Source organism: Ammospiza caudacuta, chromosome 1 (assembly GCF_027887145.1).
Source record: "Ammospiza caudacuta isolate bAmmCau1 chromosome 1, bAmmCau1.pri, whole genome shotgun sequence".
Taxonomy (NCBI): domain Eukaryota; kingdom Metazoa; phylum Chordata; class Aves; order Passeriformes; family Passerellidae; genus Ammospiza; species Ammospiza caudacuta.
In genome coordinates, this window is record NC_080593.1 from 60,844,950 (window position 1) to 60,870,680 (window position 25,731).

Consider the following 25,731-nt stretch of genomic DNA (forward strand, 5'->3'; position numbering starts at 1 on the left):
ACCAGCCCCATGGAAGCCAGGTGTGATGGACTAAGCAGGGACTGACACATCATACTTACAGGAAGAGAAACCCAAGGCAGAGAAAGATCTTTCAACAAAGACTTCAATGCATATTTGTGTCTCCTTCTCCTCGAGCAATTTTTGAATGGTTTTTAAGTGCTTATGTAGAACCAGACTACTGTGGTAGGCATCATGTATAATTTAAAACTTGCCTTTGGTCCTGAAAAATTGAAGCAGCTGAGGTTTTCTCAGCATTTCATGGCCCATCAGGTGTCAGATGTTGGTACATACAGAGGCACCACCTGATGAGCTGATAGAAGCCCAGAGCTGTGTTCAGCCCAGCTTTGACTAAGCTGACACCCTGGGGCAGAGCAGTGAGGAGGTTCAGGGCTAGGACCCATCATACAGAGCAGATCCATCAATCACACCATAGGCAGCTGGTGGCCAGAGATCCCCCCCTGCCAGCCCATGGCCAGCCCTGCTCTCTCAGGGCTACCAAAGCCCTCAGCCTAACAAAAATGTCTCTTCTATGTACTGCACTGAAGGCCACAGATCCTAAGCCTACCCTTAGCAACCCAGGCGTTTCAGAAATGGTTCCAGGGAGGGCAAAAGAATCTGTTGTCCAAGCAATGCACACAGATGCCAAGACTTTGTTGCGTGATCAATAAGGTAGCTTGTTTCACCACTTCAAACTCAGCCAAAGGGCTCTTTTGAATAGTCAGAATCATCCATGGCAAAGGTATTTTTGAACGCACCTATTTTTGAACATACCTACGCTCCAAGTTCAGAGCATTGTGGCTTTTTGGTTTTGCTTTGTTTTCAAAAAGGTTGATGAAAATGATTTTCCTAAACTGACAGCAACAACCGTAACACATGTACAGAAACAAGATAGCAGTCTCATACAGGAAATATTTCTGCTTTCGTTTTTATTTTATGAATACATATACAACAGATGCATAATCTTCCATTATCCAGGCTTAAAAGTAACAGGTTGGGGTGGTTTTTTCCCCCCACAAAATAGCTTAAAGAGGAAAATAAAAATCAGAATGAAGGAGCTGCAACATAACCAAACCATACATTCGAAAACTTTGCTAAAATTACTGCTGAAAAGTGCCTCTTTGTGTATGTGTGCATTGTCCTGCACGGTTAAAGCCTCACTCAAGATATTTAGTATATAAATAAAAAAAATGCTTTGGCATAATCAGATATTCCTCCATGCACAGTTTATTGACATTTCTGAAATAATGAGAGAATAAAATCTGAGGACTATATAATATATAATTTCCTCTTCTTGGGAGCCATGTCTTTAAATGCAGTGGGGAAATGAAGAGGAGTCTGTTGACAAGAAACTTTAACAAGAGACATAATAAGATGGTTATATTAGAAGGATGCAAGCAGCTTCATATAGAAGAGATGGAGAGATATATGTATATAATTTAAAAATGTTATTTTATATGAGAAAATAAGATTTTTCAAGATAACATAAAATGAACCACTCTAAGACTAGCTTCCAGCAAAACATTTTGCTTTATTAATTCTATTTTCTAGCTACAAGTCAAGCTGACATTTGTCAAGCTTTTTAACTTTTCATATGGCAGTCTATAAGAAACGTTTCATGCAATGTCTACAAGGCTAAATACAGGGTAAATAATTGGGATTAAACAGGTGAGGAATAACAGACTGTTTAAGGACCGGTAACAGCATATTATGTACATAGAGCCATATTATATTCTCATGTCTTCACAGTAATGTGCAAATGTGACAAATATGGCTTTCATTTTTTTTCCCTTAAGAAAGTAAGACATAGTTATACAGAAGAATGTTTTAAAACACTTAGTTAGATTTCACCTTTTTGTGAAACCTGTTCAGTCTTCATTGCATCGGGGTTAAGGAGCCACCCCAGTTCGGGGGTGTAGTTCGGATGTGTTTCCAGGAGGGGGCACAGATTCCTAAGGCACAATATTAATGTTAAACATTTTTAATTTAGTCATGCTATTTTATTTTAGTTTTGTTTTTATTTTTTAAATTTTTTTTTGGTTATGTGAAGTAATAGGTCGTTGCTAGCTATATAATAAGCTGTTGATTGTAAAAAATACAATGTTGAAGGCTACACTACATGCCTACCTGTGAGTCCAGGAACGTTAGCTAATCTGAAAACACACTATACAGCGCCGCATGTGAAACCAAGGTGGGTTTTTGGTAACATCCTTTTCCATACACGTAGCACAGAGTTATAAGGCTTCTGCAGAATAATAATATTATAACAATACAAATATTTTACACTCTTCCATAATGGTATTTACAGTTACTATAACTCATATTCTGACATTTGGTAAATAACATGTATCTTATATGCATCCTTCTTGCCTATCTAAAGTGCTTGCTTAACTGCATGAGGAAAGAAAATGCATACCTGCTTTAGGTGCAACAAACCCTCAAAAGAAGTAGCTGAAATATTTGCTGTGGATTTGAAATGCATTCTCAGAAATTGAAATTATTGCTAAATTCAGTGCCCTTACTAGGCAATCATCTATATTATTTGTCATATATAAATATATGCATATATACTAGTATGTATGTACATGCATACACATTCATCTATCGTGTAAAAGATAGATTTCAATTTTTTGTCCATCAACCTTTTTTATTTTGTGCTATTCAACTCACTTGTGCTATGACAGAAGCTGGATCAAAATCAGAATCTTACCATGCTACTACTACCAACCCTATGATTCATTAGCACGTAATGAAGGTAATGAAGGCGATATGCAAAAAGAAAGCTGAGATGATGATGAATCAGGAGGCTTTTGAAATGCACTGAGAATAAGGCAATAGGCTGTACATTACAGCAGAGGAAAAGCTGAGGAAATTCTGGAATTCATTAACGTGTCTTACTGGAGTTGCGAATGCTCTCCCTACTCTGCTGCAGAGTCCTATGCTTTTTTCCAGTATCATTCTCCAGAATTCAAGCTCTAGAGTTTCTGCACCTACCAACACTTTTAATGGTAGGAAATTCAAAGCTTATTAAAAATGCCCTGATGCCACAACCTGGTAAAATAAGGCACTTCCAGGGCTGTATTCCAGGGGTGCCATGCCAAAAGGATCAGCAACGGGAAGAAGCGCTCAGATTTTGCTGAGTTTCCGAGTTTTGTCCCATGAAATTCGCCATCTTGGAGCATACTCCTTATTTTCTCTTTTGAGATGATTTTCTGTTTCATCAGTTGAAGTTGAGGAGCTACTTCTCTGTAAGCAAGAGGTAAATCTTCAGTTCCTGACATTCATTAAGGTGGAAGATCAGAGTGGTACCAGGCAACGTCTTCAGTTCATTCATTCATTCAGGTTTCTCCTGACTTGAGGTGATGTGCCAGCCAAGTCAAAAGTGTGGATTTCATACCAGCCCACACTGAAAGCTATGAGTGGGCATTGGTACTGGAAAGGTCATTCCTTATAATTTCATTTACTGCAAAGAAAGAAGACAAGAAAAGGAATCAATTAGTATCCTGCTGCTGCAGGCAGTTGTCCTCAGTGCACAAACCCCCGAACTTGCACTCATTCCTTGAGAGCTCCAGTACAACTCTGAACAGTAAGTGTGACATCACCAGGTAGCTTGTACAGGCTGATCACAGTGCAAACCCAGCAGGATTAACCAAGGTTATTAACATGCTAAATACTGTGTAAAACCAGGCATCACAAAACCAGCAGCATCCTGGATCTTTGATTGCATCAAACATACTTAACATTTCAAATTGGTTACAGATAAAACATTTCATTTCCTCTAGAACTGCCTCAGAAATGCAAAGCCAGGAGGACCACAGGAGATCCTAGAATAATCTACTCCTTCCACAAAAAGAGCTGCTTGGAAAGTATGTTAGCCATGGTAGGTACTGGTGGCAGAAGGCTGCCAGTCTCTGAACCTGGATATGTGCAGCTGCAATGCCTAGATAGAATAAAACTTCACATGCTGATTTTTTCCACTGTGGGTTGATATTAAGGAAAAAAAAAAAAAAAAAGAGAGGAAGCTGCTGCATGCTTGCCCATTCCCTAGAGCTGGTAACATGTTTAAATATATACCCTCCCATAGTGGTGATCAATGCATGTGGACATGCACTCTTTACTTCTATCCACACAAACAAATGAGAGGGACAAACAAGTTAAAAAAACTCCAGGCAAGAGTCAGAGGAGAGAATAAACAAGGTCTGCTATCTCAGCATCAGCCAGCCAGACTGCATCTCCACTGATAAAGAGTTGTTTTCTTTATTCACAAGTCTTCTTTCTTTCTTTTCCCCCTCCCCTGAAGATCATCAAGCAATACAGTTTCCCACACTCCAATTATGTCCATGTGATTTTTGGCAGATGGACAGGAAATGACTGAACCTGGCAAAGGTCATCGACACAACATCCCTTTTATTTCCACTCCACCTCCCTACAGCAACTGCCACCACCTGATTTACATGGAGATAGACAAAATGCCATCAACAGGACTATCACTGCTTCTGAGCTTCTCTAACATGCCAGGACTGGGAAACAAGTGCCCACGTCATGGAAGCACCACGGAAAAGCCTGCATTTTCCTTTCCTTGCGGGCTGCTCTTCACAGTAATCCAGATAACTTCGTGTGTTTACTGGAAAAGACCAAGCCTGTGTAAAACCAGCTTCCTGAAGCAATTAGTTGGGGGTTTGGTGTTGGTTTTTTTGGCTTGTTTTTTTTTTTTTTTTTTTTCCTGCAGACCTATTGCCCACTTAGTAATTGCAGCACATGAATCAGTCAGGATTTGTGTCACAGGTCCTGGCCATCAAAACCAATTCTACCAATGGATACACACGCCATACTTCAGAGAGGAAATATCAGTTGCATTTGTAACTGTCTATTTACAGCAGCAAACTAAGAACTATGGAAATGAGCTGTGAAAAGACAAAGCAGGTCTTCCCCTTGAGAGTGCTGTGGAGTTCATCTTTAATATTACCAAAGAGCAGAAACAAATTCAAGTGGCAAGCCCTGCACTGAGGCAAAGGCTGCTCTGCACGCATCCAACCCCAGCCAGAAGTGCAGCCCCATTTACACATGGCCAGACTCCAGAGAGCTTTAGGGACTGAGTCGCTGCCTTGAATGCAAACAGCATTCAACTTCTGTGGAATTCTGCCATGATGCTTTTGTAAAGATCGCTTCTGTGATTAACTTCTCAAGGCATTCTCAGGTCTGCAGCAAAACCACACAGCAATACTTTTGTATTTTATGTGACAGTGAAAACAAATCCTCCTACCGGCCGGGCAGCATCATAGTTTTGCTAACTTTCTCTCAAAGCTTCTGTTAAATCAAATAAAATTAAGACACTAGTCAGGGCTGTCCTCACTCTTTGTACAGTTACTTACTGCTTAGAAACATTAAATAATGAATATTCACAGTGCTTCTGTAAAATGTGAACATAAACATCACTGGCATTTCATGGGGACAGGGAGGTGGAAATCTGAAGGGCCTCCCCATCTCAGTCAGGATTAGCACCAAGGCATCTCAAATCTCTCTGACTAATGCTGTAGCACTTGCTGAGTTACTCTTGCTTCTTTCAGTAAAACTTTCAAAAGCAACAGCCTCAGCCTGCCAGCTCATGCTTTCCCCTATTAAATGTATGTAGCAAAGGTATTTTGGAAGCAACTTGATGACATGAGCCGAAGGCCCAACTCCAAAACCAGCTTAGACTCTCAAGAGGCTGCCCCTTCCAGTCCCTCCAGGTCCCTTCAGCTGATCCTCTGTCACTTGAGCGCTGCAGGACATGTCTTACTCCAGATATGACACAACTTTTCCTTTCAGCTGGGAGCCCACCTGCTTTGGCTCAGGCCATGAGACCACAGTGCTCCTTGAGTCACACTCTCTCCATCTCTCAGCACCCAAATCAATTTGTCCGCAGCTGAAATCACTCATATTCTCTTACTGACTCACAACAGTTTATTGCTTGTTTTTATTTTATATTACTTTCTTAAGAGAAGTGGACTTCTGCTACCTTGATGAGTAAGCCTGGTGTCCTCATGAAACAACATCTGGCAGCTGTTCAACAACAGTCACTAGACTGTCACCACAGACTTGGGAGACAGACTTGGGAACCTCAACCCAAATGCATCCATTGCCACCAGATCACAACCAAAGAGGGCCAAGACCACCAAGAGGACGCTCAACATCTCTCTCCTCCACAGTTGTCTGTGGACAGCATGGCTCAGATACAGCTCATTTTATTTCACTATTTCACTTGCTGTTTGTAAAGACCCACTGCAGTGTCAAAAATGCAAAATATTCCCAACAATGCAGTGGAAAAAACCTGCAGAGAGGGACAAGGGTGCATGCAAAAGGCCAAGGTGGGGGAATATGTGGCAGCACAGCTGACCTTGCAGCAGCAGCCAGCTAGCAGAGATGAAAGGGGAAGTGTGATTCGAGCGGGCTTTCCCTCACTGCCCACCCAGACACCTGAGGCTGCAAGGAAAACCCTCTGGTGGGAAGAAATGGGGGAAAACCAGGAGGCAAGTGCAGGTGAAATGTGCTGGGTTTGCTAGAAGGATGATCCCCGCTACCCTCAACTGCATGGTCCAGCACTCCCATGAGGACTCTCCACATTTTTTATGATTTCTGGAAAATTTACTTCCTTTTAATACTCCAAAACATGTTAACATTTCTGTTGCATGCTAGGAAATATTTTATTTTGCATCAAATGGAGTATCTTGGAACGTTTTTCTTGACCCCAAACAGATTTTTCTTTCATTTGGCAAGAAAACATCAATATTCTTGTTGCAGGCTGACCCAAGACTGTCCTTCCCAACAGCAAATCAAACCTCGGTTACTGAAATATGGTTCTGCTGAAGTATCCTGTGTGTCCATCCATACCAGTGTTACAACCACCACTACTGTCAGTTCTTTGGGAAGGAGCATAAGAACCAGCACACCTCCACTGAGGCTGTCTCTAGTTCATCTTTGCTCTGCTGGAGAACTTTGTGAGCTGTCTCTGCAGGCCCTCAGCTGGGTAATAATTAGCACTGACTCCATGACTGCAGAAGGCTGATCCATTGCTTCATTCTCTATCTCATACTCTACTATATTTATTAAGAAGCTCATGACCCTTACAGACAGTCTGATACAGCTTTGACCTAATTGGTCAATCCATCCAAACACCATCCAGTGTCCAATTAAAAAAATCACCCTTTGGTAAACAAATCTCCATAACACATTTCTCATTATTTTCTCTGAGCTTTCTCACAGCCTTCCCTAGGAAAATCCTGGGAAAGTCTGTGCCTGTGGCTCTCTGTGGCCACTGAGCTGCTGCCACAGTGAGCCAGAGGTCTGCACCCTTGCTTCTAATGGACTTTGATGAACTTTCTTCCATTAAGTTTTCTAGTAACCTTCTGAACCTGTTTTGGCCTTCACAGTTTCTTGTAGCAGTGAGTTCCACAGTGTACATATGTGAGAGTGGAAAAAGTTTGGGGTTTTTTCCTGTTTTAAATTTGTTTCTTGTAAATTTAATTCATGTTTCAAGTAAATGAGCTGACTGTTCCCTGTTCACTATCTCCTTTGCCATCTATCACTTTGGTATCCTCAGAGCTCCGCTTGGTCCTGTAGGACTACTGCAGAACTTCCCAGAGAGGCAAAATCTGATATGTAGATAAAGTAATTGACACTTTTCTCTCGGCTCTCACATTTGTAACAATATATTTATTATATAATCAAGGAGAATCAGCTGGTTACAGTCTTGAATGCTCAAGTTTTGACTTACAAACCTGCTACTATTACAGGAGGATTGTGCATGTTCCAGAGAACAGCAATATTCAGTGCAATCAGTATTTTGGTCCAAGTTTGAGTTTCATTCCTAAAGCAAATGCTGGTCTTTGATTCCTCAGCTTCTTGGATACACATGCATCCATGTCTGCAGTACCATTCCAGGAGTCACTGGGTTTTGAATAAGCACAACATTCTTCAAAGAAAGGTTCCAATGGCTTTACACTAATTTTTAAAACAACATGACCTGAGTACTAACAAAGATTCATTTTATAAGCAGGACAGATGAGACACAAATGATTAACCAGCTTGTTGCCGGCCCTACATACATCTTAGCAGCAGATCTGGGATAGCATGCAAGATGTTTAACCTTCAGTGCCTAGAGTAGCACAGCACTTCCCTTAAGCACCAGGTTGATCCCTATCAGACCAAACAGCTGAGTACTATGATTTACAGTGCCTTTGTCATCAGATTTTTTTTCACTGTTTTTCTGCTGGCTTTGGGGGGGGAGGCCACTGTCGCTTTCATAGCTAACACCTACAGTTCCCCACAATGCCTTCTCTCAACTGATATTTTCCATTGTCATGTTCAGCTTTTCCACTGACAGAAAAGTCAAAAAATAATAACGCTGAGAAATGCAGGTAACACATGACCTCTCTACCTGTCAAGGCTTCTGAAAGAGGAACCTTTCCTTTGCTAAACAGCAGATGCCACAGTAGCAGGATGTGGTGAGCTGTTACCCCACATTTTAGTTTAATAAGGAGGTTTTTTTCCTCTTATATTTAATTTTGCTTTGAAATGCCCTTGCAATGGAAATTTCTGCTTTACTAATTAGCAAAATCAGTGTCTTACCGATGCACCAGTTTGGGTTCCTGCATGGAACGGGACAACCAGATATATCTGTACAAATGTGGGTTCCATATATAGATGTGAACTTCATAGGAAATGCAGTATTTTTAACATTTGGTGGCTGTACATGGATTCCATCAACTGGCAAGACTTTGAATTTCTGCAGATTTCTGCTTTCCTTGCAGACTACTATTGTGGATAACAATGTGGCCTTCTGTTTTAATAAAACCCCTATTATTCAGAGACACAATTCTGCCTTCCAGCTCAGACACTGATCCTGCTCAGAACAAAGAAGCTGCAAGGTCAGTGGTGCAGGGAGTTAGGACAGGGCAGATGCCCAGGGTTTCCCCAACTGGGGAGTTTTTGGGGATACAAATAAGAGAGTATACAAGACTTCATATTCCTAAAGGTGAATATCCCCCAAGAGTCTGAACAAATGGGAAGTAAGCTGAGAGCCATGGTCAAGCTCACAATTATGAAAAGCTGAGTCTACAGTTTTGTGAGTGAATGGTATCAGTTTGAAAACATATCCCATTCCTTTTCACATTGCAAGCAGAAACATTAAATCTCGGGTTTCTGGCTAGGTGAAGTTGCTGTCTTGTCACACATGTGGAAGCCAAAGACCAATCTTCCCATGACTTCAATCCATGTCAGCATGAGCCCAGAAAGGCCTGCAGGAGGAGACTGAGTAAGGTTGTATCTACTGTTGTGGCCTTTTATAATGCACTCTTCTATTTCAAAAGGGAGGTTCACCTCACTCTTTTTTGATTCTCAGAGAGGTGAGGTAAGAGTTTAGGCAAAAGGACACTTAGATGCTTTGCACTGAGCTGACAACCTGTGATTCACATGCCCCTGTTGCCCTGTAAATAGCAATGACATCAACTCAGCTCCTTCAGGTTGGTTTTTGGTTTCCTCATCAATACAAAGTGCCACATGGCATGTCCCAAGACATCCAGGCATGCAGGGTCACATGAAGTTTCTATCCACAACCTTTGTTCATTACTTCGTGTCCACCTGTGTCTGCCGGGGACCACTGCCACTAACATGGAGCAGAACTGAAGACAAGAGGCTGAGATGCCATAAACGCTCTCTTGATGAAAATGAACCAACACAGCCGGCTCTGACTGGTTCACATGGCATGGAAAACACAAGTAATACCAGCTGCACCTTTCAAGCTACGTGTGTGGAAAACCTGTGGTAAATCACACTCTGATAGTGCCGTGTCTGGACAATAACACTTCATCTTTCTGATGGCTGTAGCTGCCCAAGCAGTACGATGCCATGACTGGACACCTTATTTGGATGGTGTTTGATGCTGGTCAGATTGCACAGCTTCTGTGCCACAGCCTCCAGAAGCTCTGTAGAAGGTCTGAGCCACCTCCAGAAACAAGTAGCAGTCCTGAAAGCAAAACTGCCTTGGTTTGGGGCTCATTGTTTTTTGCCTCCTGGCAGAACTCACTAGCTCAGGTCAAGCCTCACATGGGTACAATTACAGTGACACTCAGGTCAGGAATCTCTCCACACAGCTCATTTCACAGCGTGGATGCACCCACAAGTGCTCTGAATTTCTGCTGTCACTATTCAGCACAGGAAGAGAGCTGGGGACACATAGCTCTGGAGTGACTATGAGTTTGATGCTGACACCATGCTACCTGTAGTAATGCTTTGTAGTATGACATTCACTTTGCTGCCTATAATTATTGCCCTCGGACTTTTTCCACCAGGAATGATGCCATATCTTGCTCCATCAGGCTTCTGTGCTCTTGTACGCCCTTCTTTTAGATAAATGCCACATATTAGAATCACTGAAGAGGAATTCAAAGTTGCAAATGAATGCAGAGGAAGCCAAAATACAGGAGGAAAGTTTTTTTTCTTATCTCCATGTAGAGATTTTATTTTAAGAGAAAAATGGCTAAATATAGATGCATGTACAGTGACTAAAAAAAATTAAGCTCCTAGTATAAACCATCCCATGACTAAAATTCTCCAGTTTTTATCAGGGTACCTATTTCCTCACAATTAATAAGCATCACTACTTTTTGACAGATGAAAACTGCAACAAACAACATATAATTGTTACTCAAATCACAGAAAAAAAATGGTTTTTCTTACAGAAAGTATTTTTTCAAAGCTAGTAAGCATTGTTCTGTGAGTGAGGCAAAACATCAGAAAACAGTGATATAAATTCCTGAGGTGCCAGACTGTAATCCAAAACTATAGATCACATGAAACCTTACTGAATTAAAAACCAAACAAAACAAGTCTTGTGAAGCAGTGGAAAATATAACTTCACACGTTCCACAAAGAAGTCAGATCTTGTATTACCTCAGGTGTCCTGGATGTGTTTAAACCTTAACCTTATTTTTATCTGTTTAATCATAATAAGCCACTACCACAGGGCATGCTATTTTTGGAGACAGAGAATAGGGCAGTGGAGCAAGTGAGTGACAACAAGCAGCAGGTTTAAATAAAACATGATCCTCCCATAAGAGCATCAGCTTGGCATGATGGAAGGCATTGTTGTGCATGACAGCCATTACCACGGAGCCATCTCCTACCTGCTCTTCCCTCTGCCTTCTTTAGTTTAGCAACTCCAAGTCTGCAGGGTGGTTGCGCTGCGGAGGGCTAATGGGAAAGGTTCCTTCTAGTGTGATGACAGCACTGTGCGGCAGCAATTTAACTGGGGCTCTTGAATAGGTGCCCAGACTAAATGAGTCCCATTCTATCGCACCAAAATTTCTGGGTTTCAGGTTTTTTTTCCCTCCCATATGCAGCCCTGGAAACGCCCTGCGTCTCTTGCTCTGCAAACACTTAGGGATGAACTCCCCGGCTGCTGGAAATTAGCTTAAGGATCAGCAGAGCTGCAGTGATTTCCAAAACACTGGAGTCTAAACTTCAGCTTGTTTTTACTCTTAGTCTGAGGATGGCTGCACTCAATCTGATTTGCCCTTTTTACCAAAGAATCAGAGACTCAAGAGGAATTTCAGTTAGCCCTCTCTGAGGCCAGCCTTGCCTGGGGAGACAGGCATTTGGGCTGTGCAGAGGCTGCAGGATCTGCCCCGGTATGATGCAAGCTTCATCTGACACACACATACGCACACGTGTGAGGGCAAGGCTGGGCAATGAACAAATAAACCACATTTTAACCAAAATGATGTGTTTACGTTCCTAAGAGTATCTGTAAGGGAAACAAAACAGACATATTTTATGTTTTACACAAAATTTCCATGCGGCAGATACACTACACAAATGTTACCTAAGGCGGCCAAAACCTGAGGCCAGCGCTGCTGGAAGCTTTGCGGGTGCCAGTCTGGAAGGAGAAAGGAAGACCACGGACCCCTTTGCCATAGACAACAGGAATTTGCTTGTCACGAGCAATGCAGTAATGCAAATTGATCTTGGTGAAGAGTTCTCCTTTTCAATCTAGTGCCCAACAGTGAAACAGGACTGTCAGATCCTGGCATTTAGAACTCACGATTCACACCCTGAAGCATGACAAGACTAGATTCAAAATCGAAAGAAATTTTAAACAATTCTGTATTTGCCTATTTTTCTAGCCTCCAGGCATCTCTGGCATTGCTAAATTCTGAATGTCACCAAAATGAAACTTCATTTTTTGTCTTTTTACTCTTATTTTCCTAATCGATCTCCAAAGGTTTGCTGTACCTCACAACTAGCTGGCAACTGAAGCATAGATAACACTTGTGACATGAGGGTCTCAAGGTATCCTATGGTTAGAAAAGCGAGGACAAAGCCCACCTCATGGCCCCAAGGGCTGGCAGGTTCTAAGGTTCACCAGCTGTGAATGGGAGGGGGGGGGGGTACTGGACCGTGTCACAGAGCTCTGAGCCCGATGCTGAAGGCTGCAACTCAGACTTCATGCCCTGCCAAAGGAGCATCCCATGTGCAGGCATCCAGCTTTTCTGTGGGCAGCTGACACCAACCCTTCAGACCTCACATGGCCATCAGGCCAGACCTTTCTACATAACACAAGAAAGGGCTTTACTCAGCGTGCTGGAAAAGGGACAGGTTAGCTTTAGAGAAAAAATAATTCTGGGGGTACAGGAGGAAAAAATGGAGCAAGAAAAGGTCCATAATCTCTATGGTTTACTGATTTCAGAGTTTAAAAGAAGTAAAAGAAAACTGAATTTCTCTATCGATTATACAATTATTAATCTTTTCAGAAGCTTTTCTAACATTGCACATAATGAGCAATTCATCAAAGCATATTAGGTGCCACAGAAGTTGCATTCAATATAAAGGGGTCATTAAGTTTCTTGTAATTGCACATTACTGAAGCTTTCATTAGTTCTAAATCAAATCAATGGGATGTGCATGTATGCTCTTTAATTGACTTTATGTAATAATAGTGTGGCCCGTAGTGATCCTCTGGAATCCTCCAAAATGAGCCACCTTGCACTGCTGTTCATAAAAAAACAGCTTGTGTGCATCTGGGCATAGCAAGTAAAGCAAAGAAACAATAAATGGAGGCAAGAACGAAACACTTTAGGTCACATAGCAGTATTTGCTGAGTGCCCTTTTCTTTCCATGGGTAGAAAATGGCCAAGAGACTTCACTCTTCTTCCACTCAACCAGACTCAAAATCTAATGGACTTGAGCAGGAGCAACATAGTCTCAAGAATGGAAGTGTCCTGGAGATAAATTAAAACAGGGTCTATACGATCTTTTTCTGAGCAAGAAGTGTTTGGTTGTCTTTTTTTATTTTTTTTTCTTCTAATCAACCCAGCTTGTCCTACCATCATCACCATCACCACCACCTCATTCCTTTATAGCCCTTTTCATCAGAGAAGTGCATGCCAAACATAAAAGATCAAAGCCATTATTCACATCACCCAGCAAAGAGGGCATCTGGGCAGTGACAACAGGAGGATGCTGTGCAGGCCATAACCAATGCGGTGGCCACTGCGGGGACACATCTGTGCCTTGCCCGTGTGAAGGCTGAGCATTGTTTGGTAACCCCTAATCCACAGGGGTTTTGCTCAGTCAGATAAAAGGATGACCATGAAGTGACTCAGTGAGTGGCCACATGCTGCTGAATGGAAGAGAAAGGCTGGGTGGGTCTAATAAAATTTTTGTGTGTTTGATAAGGGAAAAGAAATCCACCTATGAGCCTGCTGGGGACTAGGCTGGGAAAGGTCATGCTAGCTGGGGGAAATCCTTAGGCAATGGAACACAGCTGCTAATCTTCAGCAGGGGGCAAGAACCTGGCTGGCTCTGGCAATCTGAACTGGTAGTTGCAATGAGATGGCAAAAAAATGGATACAATAAAAAGCTGTCACGCAATAAATTTGCTTTTGGCATGATGACCTGGTCACCACCATAATGTGAGCTGTAAGTAATGCCACAGGATTTCATTTCAACCACGGCAGCATCTGTTCCTGGAGAACACTGCACCTCAAAGAGGAGTGCATGTTGTCTTTGTCATGGCTCCTTGGACAAGAGCACTGGCAGTGCTCAATGACACTCATGCTTTGGCTTTGTACCACCCTAACTAGGGACAGATCTTTTCATAATGAACCCCCCATCCAGTTTGGCTGGGAAGCTCTGATCCAAGGGCTGATTTAAGCAGACTTGCACTGGAGATATACCAGTGCAGCTCGGGCCATGATGTGGAAACCCCCAGGGTGTTAGTGGATGCTGTCCCTAGTGTGGAGACGTGGCTGTGAAAACTGCACCCAGACTGTTCCTGGATTCCAGTACTCCTTGGATGCTAAAACCACCTCCAGCAAGTATCTCAGATAATAGCAGCTGGAAGAATACTCTTATTTGTACGCGGTCCCAGTGTGACAGAGCTGCAAACATGACAAAATGTCTTTTCCTCTTTTCTCCTCTCCCACATGCTGTGCCTAGCTGCAGAATGTCTCAAGCTCTGGCTGGACTGACAGAGCAATGTCAACAGTAAAATCACCACATGCAGTTGCAAGAATTCAGCAAGAATCACAGCTGGGCTCCCAGGGAAGACAAAATCTTCCCCCTTGTGCTTGACACAAGAACCCTGCTGATGCTCAGTGCCCCCCACTAGAGAGGAAATTTATTCTGCCCTGAGAACAAAGCACTGTAAACCTGCAGCCAGCACTAGAGAACTAGGAAAAAGGCACTTGAGAGCAGGTGTGCAACACTCATCTCTCAAACACACTTAAGGACCTGAAATTTTATTCAAAATGGTTGCATTACACTTTCCAAACAGCTACTTGCAATGTGCAACAGGCTTCTTTTCTACCTCATTTTGAGGAGCTGGATTTCAAAACCCTTTCTTCTCAATAGCTGAGAAATGACAGGGTGCTTCCATGGCCCAGACTGCGATCTCACAGCACATCCAAACTCCAGGAGGAGTTGGCCTGCACTTTTGAGAGGTGCTCCAGGCAACAAAATGAGTGGAAGAACTTTTAACAGTAATTCAAGAGGAGCTTTAAAAATTTAATAATGCTTCAATGAAGAAAACTGGTTGCTTTCATTAGATTCAGTCAGGTCAAATCAGCTAATTCAGAGCAGGAGGTAAATGCATGGAGGCTAACACAGCAGCTTTGGAAAATCCACACAACTACACATTGCTTGACGGGGCAGGCAGGTCCCTGCTCCCTGGGAGCTGAGCCAGGACATGCAGACCACAGGACCTAGCTGTGGGCATGCAGATGTGCAACATCTGGCTCTCTCTTCAGAAGCATCCTTGACCAAAGAGCAATCCAGCAAGGGTCAGCTCTTGCTGAAGACCATGTGAACCAAGCGCTTTTAGTCTGGAGATTTGGGAACACCAAGGACATTCCACCGATGAGATAAAAGAAAAAAGTGCAACAAAGGTTTTTATGAAAGGCCACACAAATGGATTGTTGTTTGCTCCACACAACAGCCCTTCTGGTGCACCACACCTTTTGTAAAACATAGTTCCATGAAACAAATTATTATCTCCTGTAACTTCCATCTACACACATTTCTGAAATACTTTCATTCCTAATTGTTTTCAGAGGAAACATTAAAAAGAACGGAAACCTGGCAATTAATCAGATGGAAACCCTTGTTTCCATTTTACAGAATAGGAAAAAAAAAGAGAGAATTATAAAAAGAATACCCAACACTAGCTGCTAAGTAGGAAAATGAAAGATAAGCAGAGGCCAGGGACTCGGACCACTGGTGTGCTGCATGCATTTACCTGCAATCGGATGTGGTTCTAAAGGGTGGGTCAGATCTGCCTTTGCCATTCTCGTTCAAACCCACACAAACACCTAGTTTGAAACTGGGTTTTGACAGATGAAAATTCTATTTCCTTAAAAACTCATAAAATGAAAACCTTGAAAATTTTTTTCAAAGCATGGATGAAAGGCTCTCCTGGTCAAGACACAGAGCAAATATTTACAGGTGCTGGGGAGACACCATTTCCTCCCTTTAGGCTTCAACCTGGTGTCTGCCACATGATTTTATCCATTCAATGAATTTTTTTTTTCCAGACATCTGCCAAGAGGAAATAACTTTGCTGTATTGGGAGTCTGGGAATCCTAGAAAACAATCTTAAATCCATAAAATAATTGAAGTGCAGTTTTACTGAGCTGTTCAGTTTGATTCTGATTTTTACTACAATGTCAACAAGAGTTTAATTTGTTTTAAAGTTTAGGTTCTTAAATCTGAGTGATATACGGTAGTTTACAGCTTGCTGGCAACAGCTACTGTGGAAAAAAAAAATGGAAAGTGCATATAAAGGCGGTTCTAACTTTGACATTGTGAAAGCAGGGAGCAGTGCCAAGAGCAGCAAACAGCATGGCTTTCCCAATCCTGGCTGGCTTTAGGGACTGCTTGCTATTGACATCAGTCGCTATGGGATACATTTCCCTGCTCTAACAAATCTCATCTGGAGCCTGTAATTAAAAAAGAAATGTCTCAAAGTGTAATTTCTTTCCCTAAAACATTCACAGATGTTAACTAGATTGCTAATAGTGTGAGACGTCTGTGGGTGGACATCTTCCTCCTTATCTGCTGTGTCAAAGGGGCAATTTATTTATTAAAACCAGTCCTAAAGGTAATAATTTTTCTGCATGAATTTTGTGTATGGGGGTGGTGGTGTCTTCCCTAAACTGCTTGCCAAATGAATGATTTGGAGGTGTTTTTCTTATATTTTTTTTCTCTTTTCTTTTCTTTTCTTTTCTTTTCTTTTCTTTTCTTTTCTTTTCTTTTCTTTTCTTTTCTTTTCTTTTCTTTTCTTTTCTTTTCTTTTCTTTTCTTTTCTTTTTTCCTCTCATAAGTCATCTCCAAAGTCAGCCTGATTTAAAAGGTACTCAGAGTGAGTAAAAATGTCTTTGCTGAGCAGATTAAGAAGTATCCTGTCTGAGCTGTAAAATTATAATAAAAATAAAAGTGGTTGTAACAATAATAATCACAATACTAATACTAATAATAATAGTAGTGATGTAAGTTCCTGCTCCAGTGACTTTCCACCAGTGTCCTTGGCTGGTGCCCCTTGGTAATTGCTGCTAAAAGCATTTACAGGAGCCACTGGAGGGCCAGGGAAGCCGATCTGCTTCAGGCACACACCGGACACGCAAGGGGGAGAACAAGAAAAAGGGATGAGAAACACATGTCCCTGGGGAAGCAAGAAGGGGTTTCCTTGGTTCTTGGAGAGGGTGGCAGCCCCAGCTCTGCCACAGAATGCTGCTCCCAGCCAAGCACTTCCCATCCCACACTGCCATGTAGAGCATCCCTCGGTACCCCGCAGGAGGTGATGGCTGAACTCTCCTTCCTTACACACGCAGCCCAGACGCAGTTGTCTGCTTGGGCCTTTCTCCCCGCCAACTTCCCCCCCCCTCTCGCTTTTCATTTTCTTTTTTCAACCAGCTTTGATTGGAGCCAGAGCCTGGGGTAAATCAGAGGAATTTCTAGATTTTTCTGAGTGCTGTGAGCTCTTGCTGTTTTCCGATACCTACTTCCTGCCATATCTAAAATAACAGCAGCTGCAGGGGCCTGATAGAGAAGAGCTCCAGGGGAGAAGTTCTCACAAATGGGGTGGGAACGAAAAAAAAAAAAGAAGAAAAAAAAGACTTATTAGGGAGACGATAACACAGAGAGCCAGCATCAGATTAATTGTTGGAGCTGATAGCACCATAGGCTGTGGATGCCGTTGTCAGAGGCAAGCAAATCCTGTAAAATGGCCATGGGAATGATATCTCCATGTTTGCTGGGATAACAGAGGTAGCTTTACAGCACTTGTCCTGTTGTATGGAGTATCATGCCTCGATTAGCTAATGTCTCTGAGGGCCAGATAAGTCAGGATGAATGTCCTGCCTTAGAAGCTTTCATGCTTTCTCTTTGGTGTGGCTATCTATGGGGAGCTGCAACAGAAATCTTTGTACACATACAGAAGGTCCCCTCTTTAGAGAAAAACACCAGAGAAAATGGAAAAATTGTTGAAATTACATTGTTTTCCACAGAGAGCACATGGTGCACTGTTGTCATTGTCTCATTACAGACCACATGAACGAGTACAGCCACTCAAGAGACTTCCAAAAAGGGACCTTATACATTTGTATAAGGACTACTCTAGGAGAAGAATGTCTCTGTCCTACTGGCATAAAGGATGACAGAAACAGACATGGCTCACTCATACAAAATACACTTACACAGCATTCAGTGTGCAAGAACATGCTGAGATCTCCTTGAGATCCCTTGCAACCAACACAAACATTGCTTTAAATATCAGCACACCCAAAGAACCAAAGTGAGTGTGCTTGAAGCACTGCCAGTCAGTGAAATATAGGCAGCATTTCAGGTTATTGTATGTGCCATTAAACTTAACTTATTAATGTAATTCTACAGTTACTCTGGGAGCTATAACTTGTGTCTGCATCAAGTTTTGGGTCCTGAAATTTTCACACAATATTAGAGACTTTCATGCATTATTTATTTTCAACACAGGAGTTTTTAAAAGGTTATTAAGTGAAGGTTGTGAATTGGAGCCTGATCCAAAGAGCACAGGAGACAACTGAAGAATCCCTACTTGCTTCAATGAGCCTTGCATCAAGTTCTTATTAAACACAGACATACATCTGCAAAGGCAGTCTACAAATATGCAATGTACTGGGCTGATGGCTTGGCAGGAAAAAAAAATACCAGTCACTGTATTGTAAACACTCTATTTTCTTCATTATTCCCAAAAGATCATTTGAAATGTTTTAAAGTTGATATGCTAAAGAGGCAGGTAGATGTGTTCTCCCATTTTGCCTGAATTTTGAAGCACTCAAGATTTCTCTGATGTCAGCAGACTTCTGATTTCCACCACTCAAACAGGACAACCACATTTCTGTGTTTACTTCAGTGTGTTGGTTTTAGTGCATATGCATGTGGGTACAGTTTGATCCTAGAGCCCTATCCACTTTCTAGGGAATAATGGAAAACCATGCACAGGGTTTTAGTAGCAGCATGTAGTTTTTCTTTTCTAAATTTTAAACCATTTCTCTAGAACTAAAAATCTTTGCTCCACTTGAGTACACAGCACAGCTGCCAAATTTTAGTTGTTAAAATAAGATCATGTTAAGGTACTTGGTTCTTCCCATCCTCAAAAGAGGCTCCTTAAGATATGAACAATATCTGGTTCATATTCAGGTAATTAAACAAACTGGCCAAGTTTAAACAGACTAGACAATATTCTGGCAAAAAATCATGAAACTGAAACTAGCTAAACCATTTTTTTAAAAGTTATTCTTGACAATACAAAGAGAGTGAATTTGTATTCCTGTAGAAGTAGTTAGAAAATATGAGGCATTGCCTTATCCTGTTTTAAGCACTGTTATGGCTGTGCTGCATTACGTATGCTTACAGACCAGTACATTTATAGTAAACTGGGTAAGGAATTTGGGAGTAGGATTAACAAGCTTTCCTTTCAAACTAGACTAGATCAGATCACAGTAGGAGATCAATCTGCAAAAATTCCTAAATTTTGTTCAAGAAAAGTGAGAATAGTGAAGGTCAGAGACAGTCTAAAGTGCAGCATGGCAATTATTTACTGACATGAGACTGGAAAGAACATCACATGGAGCACAACTGGGACTTTAGACATGTAGGAAAGAATGGTTCATTTTATGCCACTAATCATAGCCAAGGATTAAGATATTTTGGAAAAGCCCTATTATTTCTCATTCTGCAAACCCGGATTTCATTACTGGTAAATCATGAAGTTTATGAAGACCATTCATACAAATTAATTTCCTTTTCTGATTTCCATTGGCATGTGAGACACAGATAAATAACAGAAATAAAAGTTTGCAAAGGAAAAGAGAAAGATACATAGAAACGTCTGTTAGTACTTAAAAGCAAGGTAATCTCAAGTAAGGATGTAGCCAGAATAATCATCCCTGCAGCTAGTACATTGATTCTTAACTAAATTGTTTTTGGGTCTGAACAGGTAGAAATCAGTGCAGCTGCACTACAATTAGATGGATCTATGCTGAGTTACTCCAGTTGCCTCTATCAAAAATACCCAATGGTAAGTTCTCCCATTCATAAGATTTTAATTTTGCAGCAATGTAAAATCTAGATGTCTTTTCCATATTATGAGAAATATTCCCACCTACACATCTCAGCGAAGAATTCTTACAATTATTTTAGTGTCACAAGATGTGGGGTTTTCCCCCTTCAGTGGTGCTTCCCCCCAATGAAAGTTTTTCATATGAGATGTAAATCTGTCTTCAGACAACTTTCTGAACACAGATATTTTTCCAAAAATAGGCACAGGGAGGTGGTGGCCACATCCCTCAGGGGATCATGCACGACAGAAAGCATGATACAGCCTCATCTGGCGTCACGAGCATCTGCCAGCTCCTCCCTGAAGCAGGCTCTTAACTGACAACAGAGAAATTATGTTGGTTGCTGCAGAAATTTAGATGTTACTATCAGAGAAACCATAAAATTAGCATTGAAACATCAGGTATGCATGTGGCTGACCTCTGTCTGGCTGACCAAAAGTTTTTAGGGTCACAGCTCACACCATGAGATGCAGACAGCCATGTATCTTATTCCCTTCCTCACTAAAATTAATGACAGTAGGCTTGCTGCAAATTTCAAAAGCAGATTTTTCCCCTGAATATTCATCTAACAAACCAAGAAAAGGTCCATCCATTTGTAGATTTCTTGGCAGGAAATCTGGCATCTCTATCGAAGTCTGCTCACTTTTCATACACTCCTCTGTGCTGAGTGCTTGAATCCAAAATATTCCTTATAATAATAAAGCCTACCCTACAGTTAGCTAATGGTACTGTTATGCAAGGGCAGGCCTGGGTTCCAGCAAAGTAGTTCACGGTAGCAGAAGGTGCTATGGTTTAAGATGGTAATGTTCCCCATCCCACAAAATTCAGTGTAAAGGAAGGGATTAGAAAGGAGTTTTCTCTTTTACTTGAGCAGATGATTCTTTTTTTTAGAAGTATCCAAGTGATTTTGATCTGGAAACACTTAAAATTTTGTGATGAGACACCATTCAGTCCAGGGGCTTTTCCTAAGATAACATTAAATATAGCTTTGGAAATTTCAGCAGATGTTCTGATTTTTTCTAGTTCAAAATTTCTTTTGCTACTACTCTGCCTTTATGTAAATAGCTGACTCTAATTGATTCTTTAATATAGTGATTCACAATCTGTTGTGAATCTTCTGTTAATTGACTTGAGAGTCTGTTATTATTTTCCCTGATTTAACACATCCTGTTTTAGAACACCCATCAAAGATGATGGAAAAAAATTTTGTGGCACTTGGATGACATCCTAAATGTAACTTGAATGCCATCTTTCAAAAGTTGCAAAGTAAGGGGATTTCCTGTTCTATTCTTCAGTTGCATATCCTGAAAGTGAGCTTTTACAAATTCTCAACTGCCTTGTCAAGGTCTGATCACTTCTACTCCTTCTAGCACTATTTTTTCTGGGTAGCTTCCAACTGGGGAAAAATAAATGGATCATATATTCTTATTTTTCTCATTTTTACTGAATACTCTGTTACACTCTAAGTGTTAAAACTGATATGACAATTTCTCACTAAGTTCAGGTGATGGGACTATATTTATTCAAAGACTACTTCCCACCCTCTTCATTTTTACCATATTTCTGAGGGTTTTTGGGTCTCCCTGAGGAAGCTTTCTCCACCCAGTGGCAGCTCTGAAGCCCTTTCCTTGCCCCTTACAAAACCTGTCTACAGAACATGGAAATAAGCCATGGGGTTATTTGAATGTCCTGCCCTGGGGCAGCTGCCCACCAAACCTTTCCACCTGCAGGCAATGCAGCCATCTCAATCCAACCAACAGACAGAAAGGCTCCTCTACCCTCTCTCCTTGGATCTATGTAAGTTTAAGGAGCACAATGCTCATTTCATCATCTTCTCTCATTTTTCTCTATACTTAAATTATTTTGGGGCAAAGTATTCTTTAGACACACTTTTCCAATGCAGTCAAATCCTGGGCTCTTACTACTCATTTGTACCATTTCAATTTTAGACAAACTCCTCTCTCTCACACCCCACACCCACACTCCTCCTTTCTCCTCTTCTTCCAGAATTCATCTATGCTTTTTTTTTTTTTAATGAGGATGTTATATTTAACCCTCCTCTCATTTCTCTTTTTCTCAGGCCTTCTTTCACTCTAATTACGCCATCAGGTAGTTTCATACTCGAAGTCTGAAACTTTAAAATGCTTGCTGACGGTGCTACAGCTTCATGAGACAGCTGCTATTTTACCTTCCTTACTAAGTTTCTCAAATGGAGTAGATGTACAGACACACATGCACTTGCCTGTACTTGTCACAAAGGGCCTCATTGCCCCATCCCTTCCAAGGTGCTGAAACCTTTGCAGCCCCAGCTTTGACAGGGGGTCTTGGAGTCTTGCAACACAGATCTGCCTCTGCCAGCAAGCTCACACCAATTAAGCTGAGGGCTGCAGCTATCTCTGGAATTGTGAGTTAGCTACTAAAATAGCACCAAGGAGCTGCTTTCACGTTAGCATGTCCTTCTGGCAAACCTGTCTTTGACTTCAGCATTGCTGGTTCCTCTTTAAGACTTTGGTTTGCCATTGAAATGACATGAAATATCTGGGATATCAGATTGCAAAAAGGTAAGTCTGAACCCTCTAACCCCAAAGGCCATGGTCACCTTCATCTCTACAACTCTACATGCTGAAGAGGGCAGAAACCAGGAGTTTGTCTGGTAACAATGGAGATTTGTGGGTTCCTACCAAGTGGTGACAGCTCATCCAACTATGAGTCTGTGGTTTAAATAGATGGTAGTGTGCTTTTCTGGCCTGTAAAGGTCCAGCACAGGTTTCCAGAGACAGTGGGAGAATTCCTGAAAAGTTTTCTGAAGCAGCCATTGCCCCTGGGTTTGTCTGCTGATGCAAAAAGCAGTCTTTGTGGCTGATGGCACTTTCTACCCTAAAATCAACTTTGTATCTTTTTCTTTTGTAATGTGGTCTTTCCTCATCCTAACGCACTCTCTGTGGGGAAGAAAAAACCAAGGAAAAAATGCCTGAGAACTCTTTCAAAGTTACCTAGGAGCTCAGGGTCTGGAATAGCACAGCCATATCCATTTCTGGTGGCCCTTCCAGAGAGATCTTGTGCAGTGTCTGGCTGAGGTACAACTTGGTAAAACTTGGACTCATTACAAGAAAAACTGGAAAAACGGAATTTGCGTGGTATCAATTCCAGCAGCTTCAGGAAGCTCTGGCCTTTGGCTTTGGCTGCTGGGACCCACGGTGTGTCGTGCAGTGGTGAGCAGCTAATGAGTCAAGGAAGTTTTTCAGAACAAAAAAAATAAAGAGTGCAATTGAAAAAAAAAAAAAAAAACCAGAACCAGTTTCTCTTTTTATATGGCAAGTTCATATAAAGTCATGTTAGATTGTGAAGAACATTTGAAGTTCCCAGTACTACTGACCCAAAGACATTACTGTAAGAAGAAGATGCCTGGAGAAGTTGTTAATGCCTCGTGCAGATGGCCAGGGTGAAAGGCCTCAAGCCAATAGCTGAGTACAAGTGCAGCCTGGAGCTTGGTGGAACACAGTGATCACAGAGGAAAAAACATGTCAACTAACAGCAAAGAGATTGCCAGTCACTTCAGCTTTCCAAAAGAATAACTGGATAGCAAAAGCTCAGATGCCAGCACTAGTGACAATGGAGCTGCAATGGCTCAAGAACTGACTGTGCACAACAGAACCTCCAAGGGATGGGCTTCTCCACCTGACCTCATGTTTTTAAAAGGTTTTACTCAACAGGCACCTGCAGGATATTCAGAAGTCAGTAATGAGTACAAGAGATCACTCTCACCCACCACAACTACAAAGATGTAAAAGAATTGGAACACAAGGCCTTATAGATAAATTCAGATACTTTATCTGCGTATGGATTTGCATATGCAGGATAGAAATAAAGGTCAAAATAAATATTCTTCAGTTAGTTATTTTTGGAGGCTTCTCTTGTGACCCAAAATAGCGTTTTTTCTACTTCTTAAGTAATCTGCAGAAGACACTGAAACACATATTTTCCCTGAAGCACTAGAAAAGGAACTGACTGCTGCTCCCAGGATATCAAAATGGATTCATAATATCTACAGCAATACCTATTCTGCAACCCCAAAGGTATCACAAGAGTTATGAAATGGAATAGATCTTCAACCCTAGCTCCCACAGAAATCTAACATCAAAAGTAATCTGGACATTCCGACATGAAGAATAAAATTTTGTCTTCTGCATTCTCTGCAGAAGTATGGTTGCAGAAGAGTCAAAATTAAGTAGAGAAATCATGTTTTAGTTGTACAAAGAAAGACAAGTGAAGAACATTCTTGTGTTTACATGACGCTTAGATAATGAGCTATAACTACATAAGGATCAAAGAATTAACTCACTAATTATGGATTTGGATAACCTGCAGTATTGCTTTTTCAGGATTGTTCTAGTGCTCATACTGCAACTTATTTTTTCAGGAACCATATGGTTTGAGAGTTTTGACACACTTGGAGCCCCATCTCACTCAGCTTTCTGCTATTTGTCTTTCAGTAGGTTTCATGGTGGGCAAAATGTAGAAGACCTAAAAGTGAAGCCTGTAGAGGAGGTAGAGGGTTGGTCCAGCTCCCTGGTTTGCTGCCAAACCCAGCCAGGCTGGCCAGCGAGGAACAGGACTGCAGTTTTCCTACTGTATTTCTTACTCACTGATTGTTCCCAGGTATTTTCAATACCCAGGCTTTGCAGACTTCCTCAGTGAGAGAGGAGGAGGGAAACATTTTGAGGGTCTGCTTTTTTTCATAAGCTTCCTCCCAGCCTGGTGATAAGCCTGTTGTGGAAGCCTGTGCCCCCTTTGGTTGCAATCAGCATCAGCTCTTCAGAGAGAAGGAAGGACCCGGAGCCAGGTTATCAAGCAGCCTGCTCTCTGCAGCCATGGTCAAGCCACTATCAGGCCCCTGCCCCAGCCCCCAGCTGTCCGGCAGACACAGTGAAACAATGAGTGGTGCCGTGCAGGAATCTGCTTGGAAAAACTCCCTCTCTGCCTGTCTATCAGGGACTAGGCTTCCATGAATGCAACTATTATGTGTGCTTTAACTACCAGCCACGCGCTTGGTCCTGTTCCCAACGAACCCAAAGGGAACGGTGTTACTGACTTAAGTGGGAGCAGAGGCAGGCCCTCCACAGCTTGGGGATCCAGCAGCCTTCCAGTACCTCTCAAGAGTGCTGTGTGTGAAGTCAAGGAGGCTGCTCCCTCTGACACGGATGTGTTTGCTGGGCTGAGCTGCCAGCCCAGCTCCGCAGAGGCGCTGCGGGGGCCTGTGCCGTATTCTGCTCCCTTGAGAAAAGGGGCTTGCACCACAACTTCCCCACTAATGTTTTGACAGAAGGGGCTCAGGACATGACAGCACGGAGGCCAAGGCACAAGGCCACACCTGAGCAGCTAATATTGCTCAGCTCAGCAGAAAGGATTCAAACAAACAACATATTCCTAAAATAATTTGCATCCGAACAAAGCTTTCTCACGAAGCTTGTGCTTCTGCAAGCCATGTATTTTCCTTGGCACTTCTCCAGGGTTAAAAGCAGATGTAACTGTTACCAAGGCTCAGATACAGCAACTTCTTCGCTCTGGTCTCCCAGGGAAAGCTTACAGAAAATAACCAACAAAA

General features: G+C 41.9%; 1 protein-coding gene across 2 annotated transcripts in view; it reads right to left on the bottom strand.

Annotated features, from left to right (window-relative positions):
- Positions 1-911: 911 nt before the first annotated feature.
- NFATC1 (nuclear factor of activated T cells 1) overlaps positions 912-25,731 on the bottom strand; it is a 110,974-nt gene continuing 86,154 nt past the window's right edge. For both annotated transcript variants that reach the window (XM_058803573.1, XM_058803581.1), the window contains exon 10: positions 912-3,460. In XM_058803573.1, the coding sequence (XP_058659556.1) occupies positions 3,458-3,460 (3 nt within the window). In that variant the 3' untranslated portion in view covers positions 912-3,457. The remainder of the gene's footprint in view (positions 3,461-25,731) is intronic.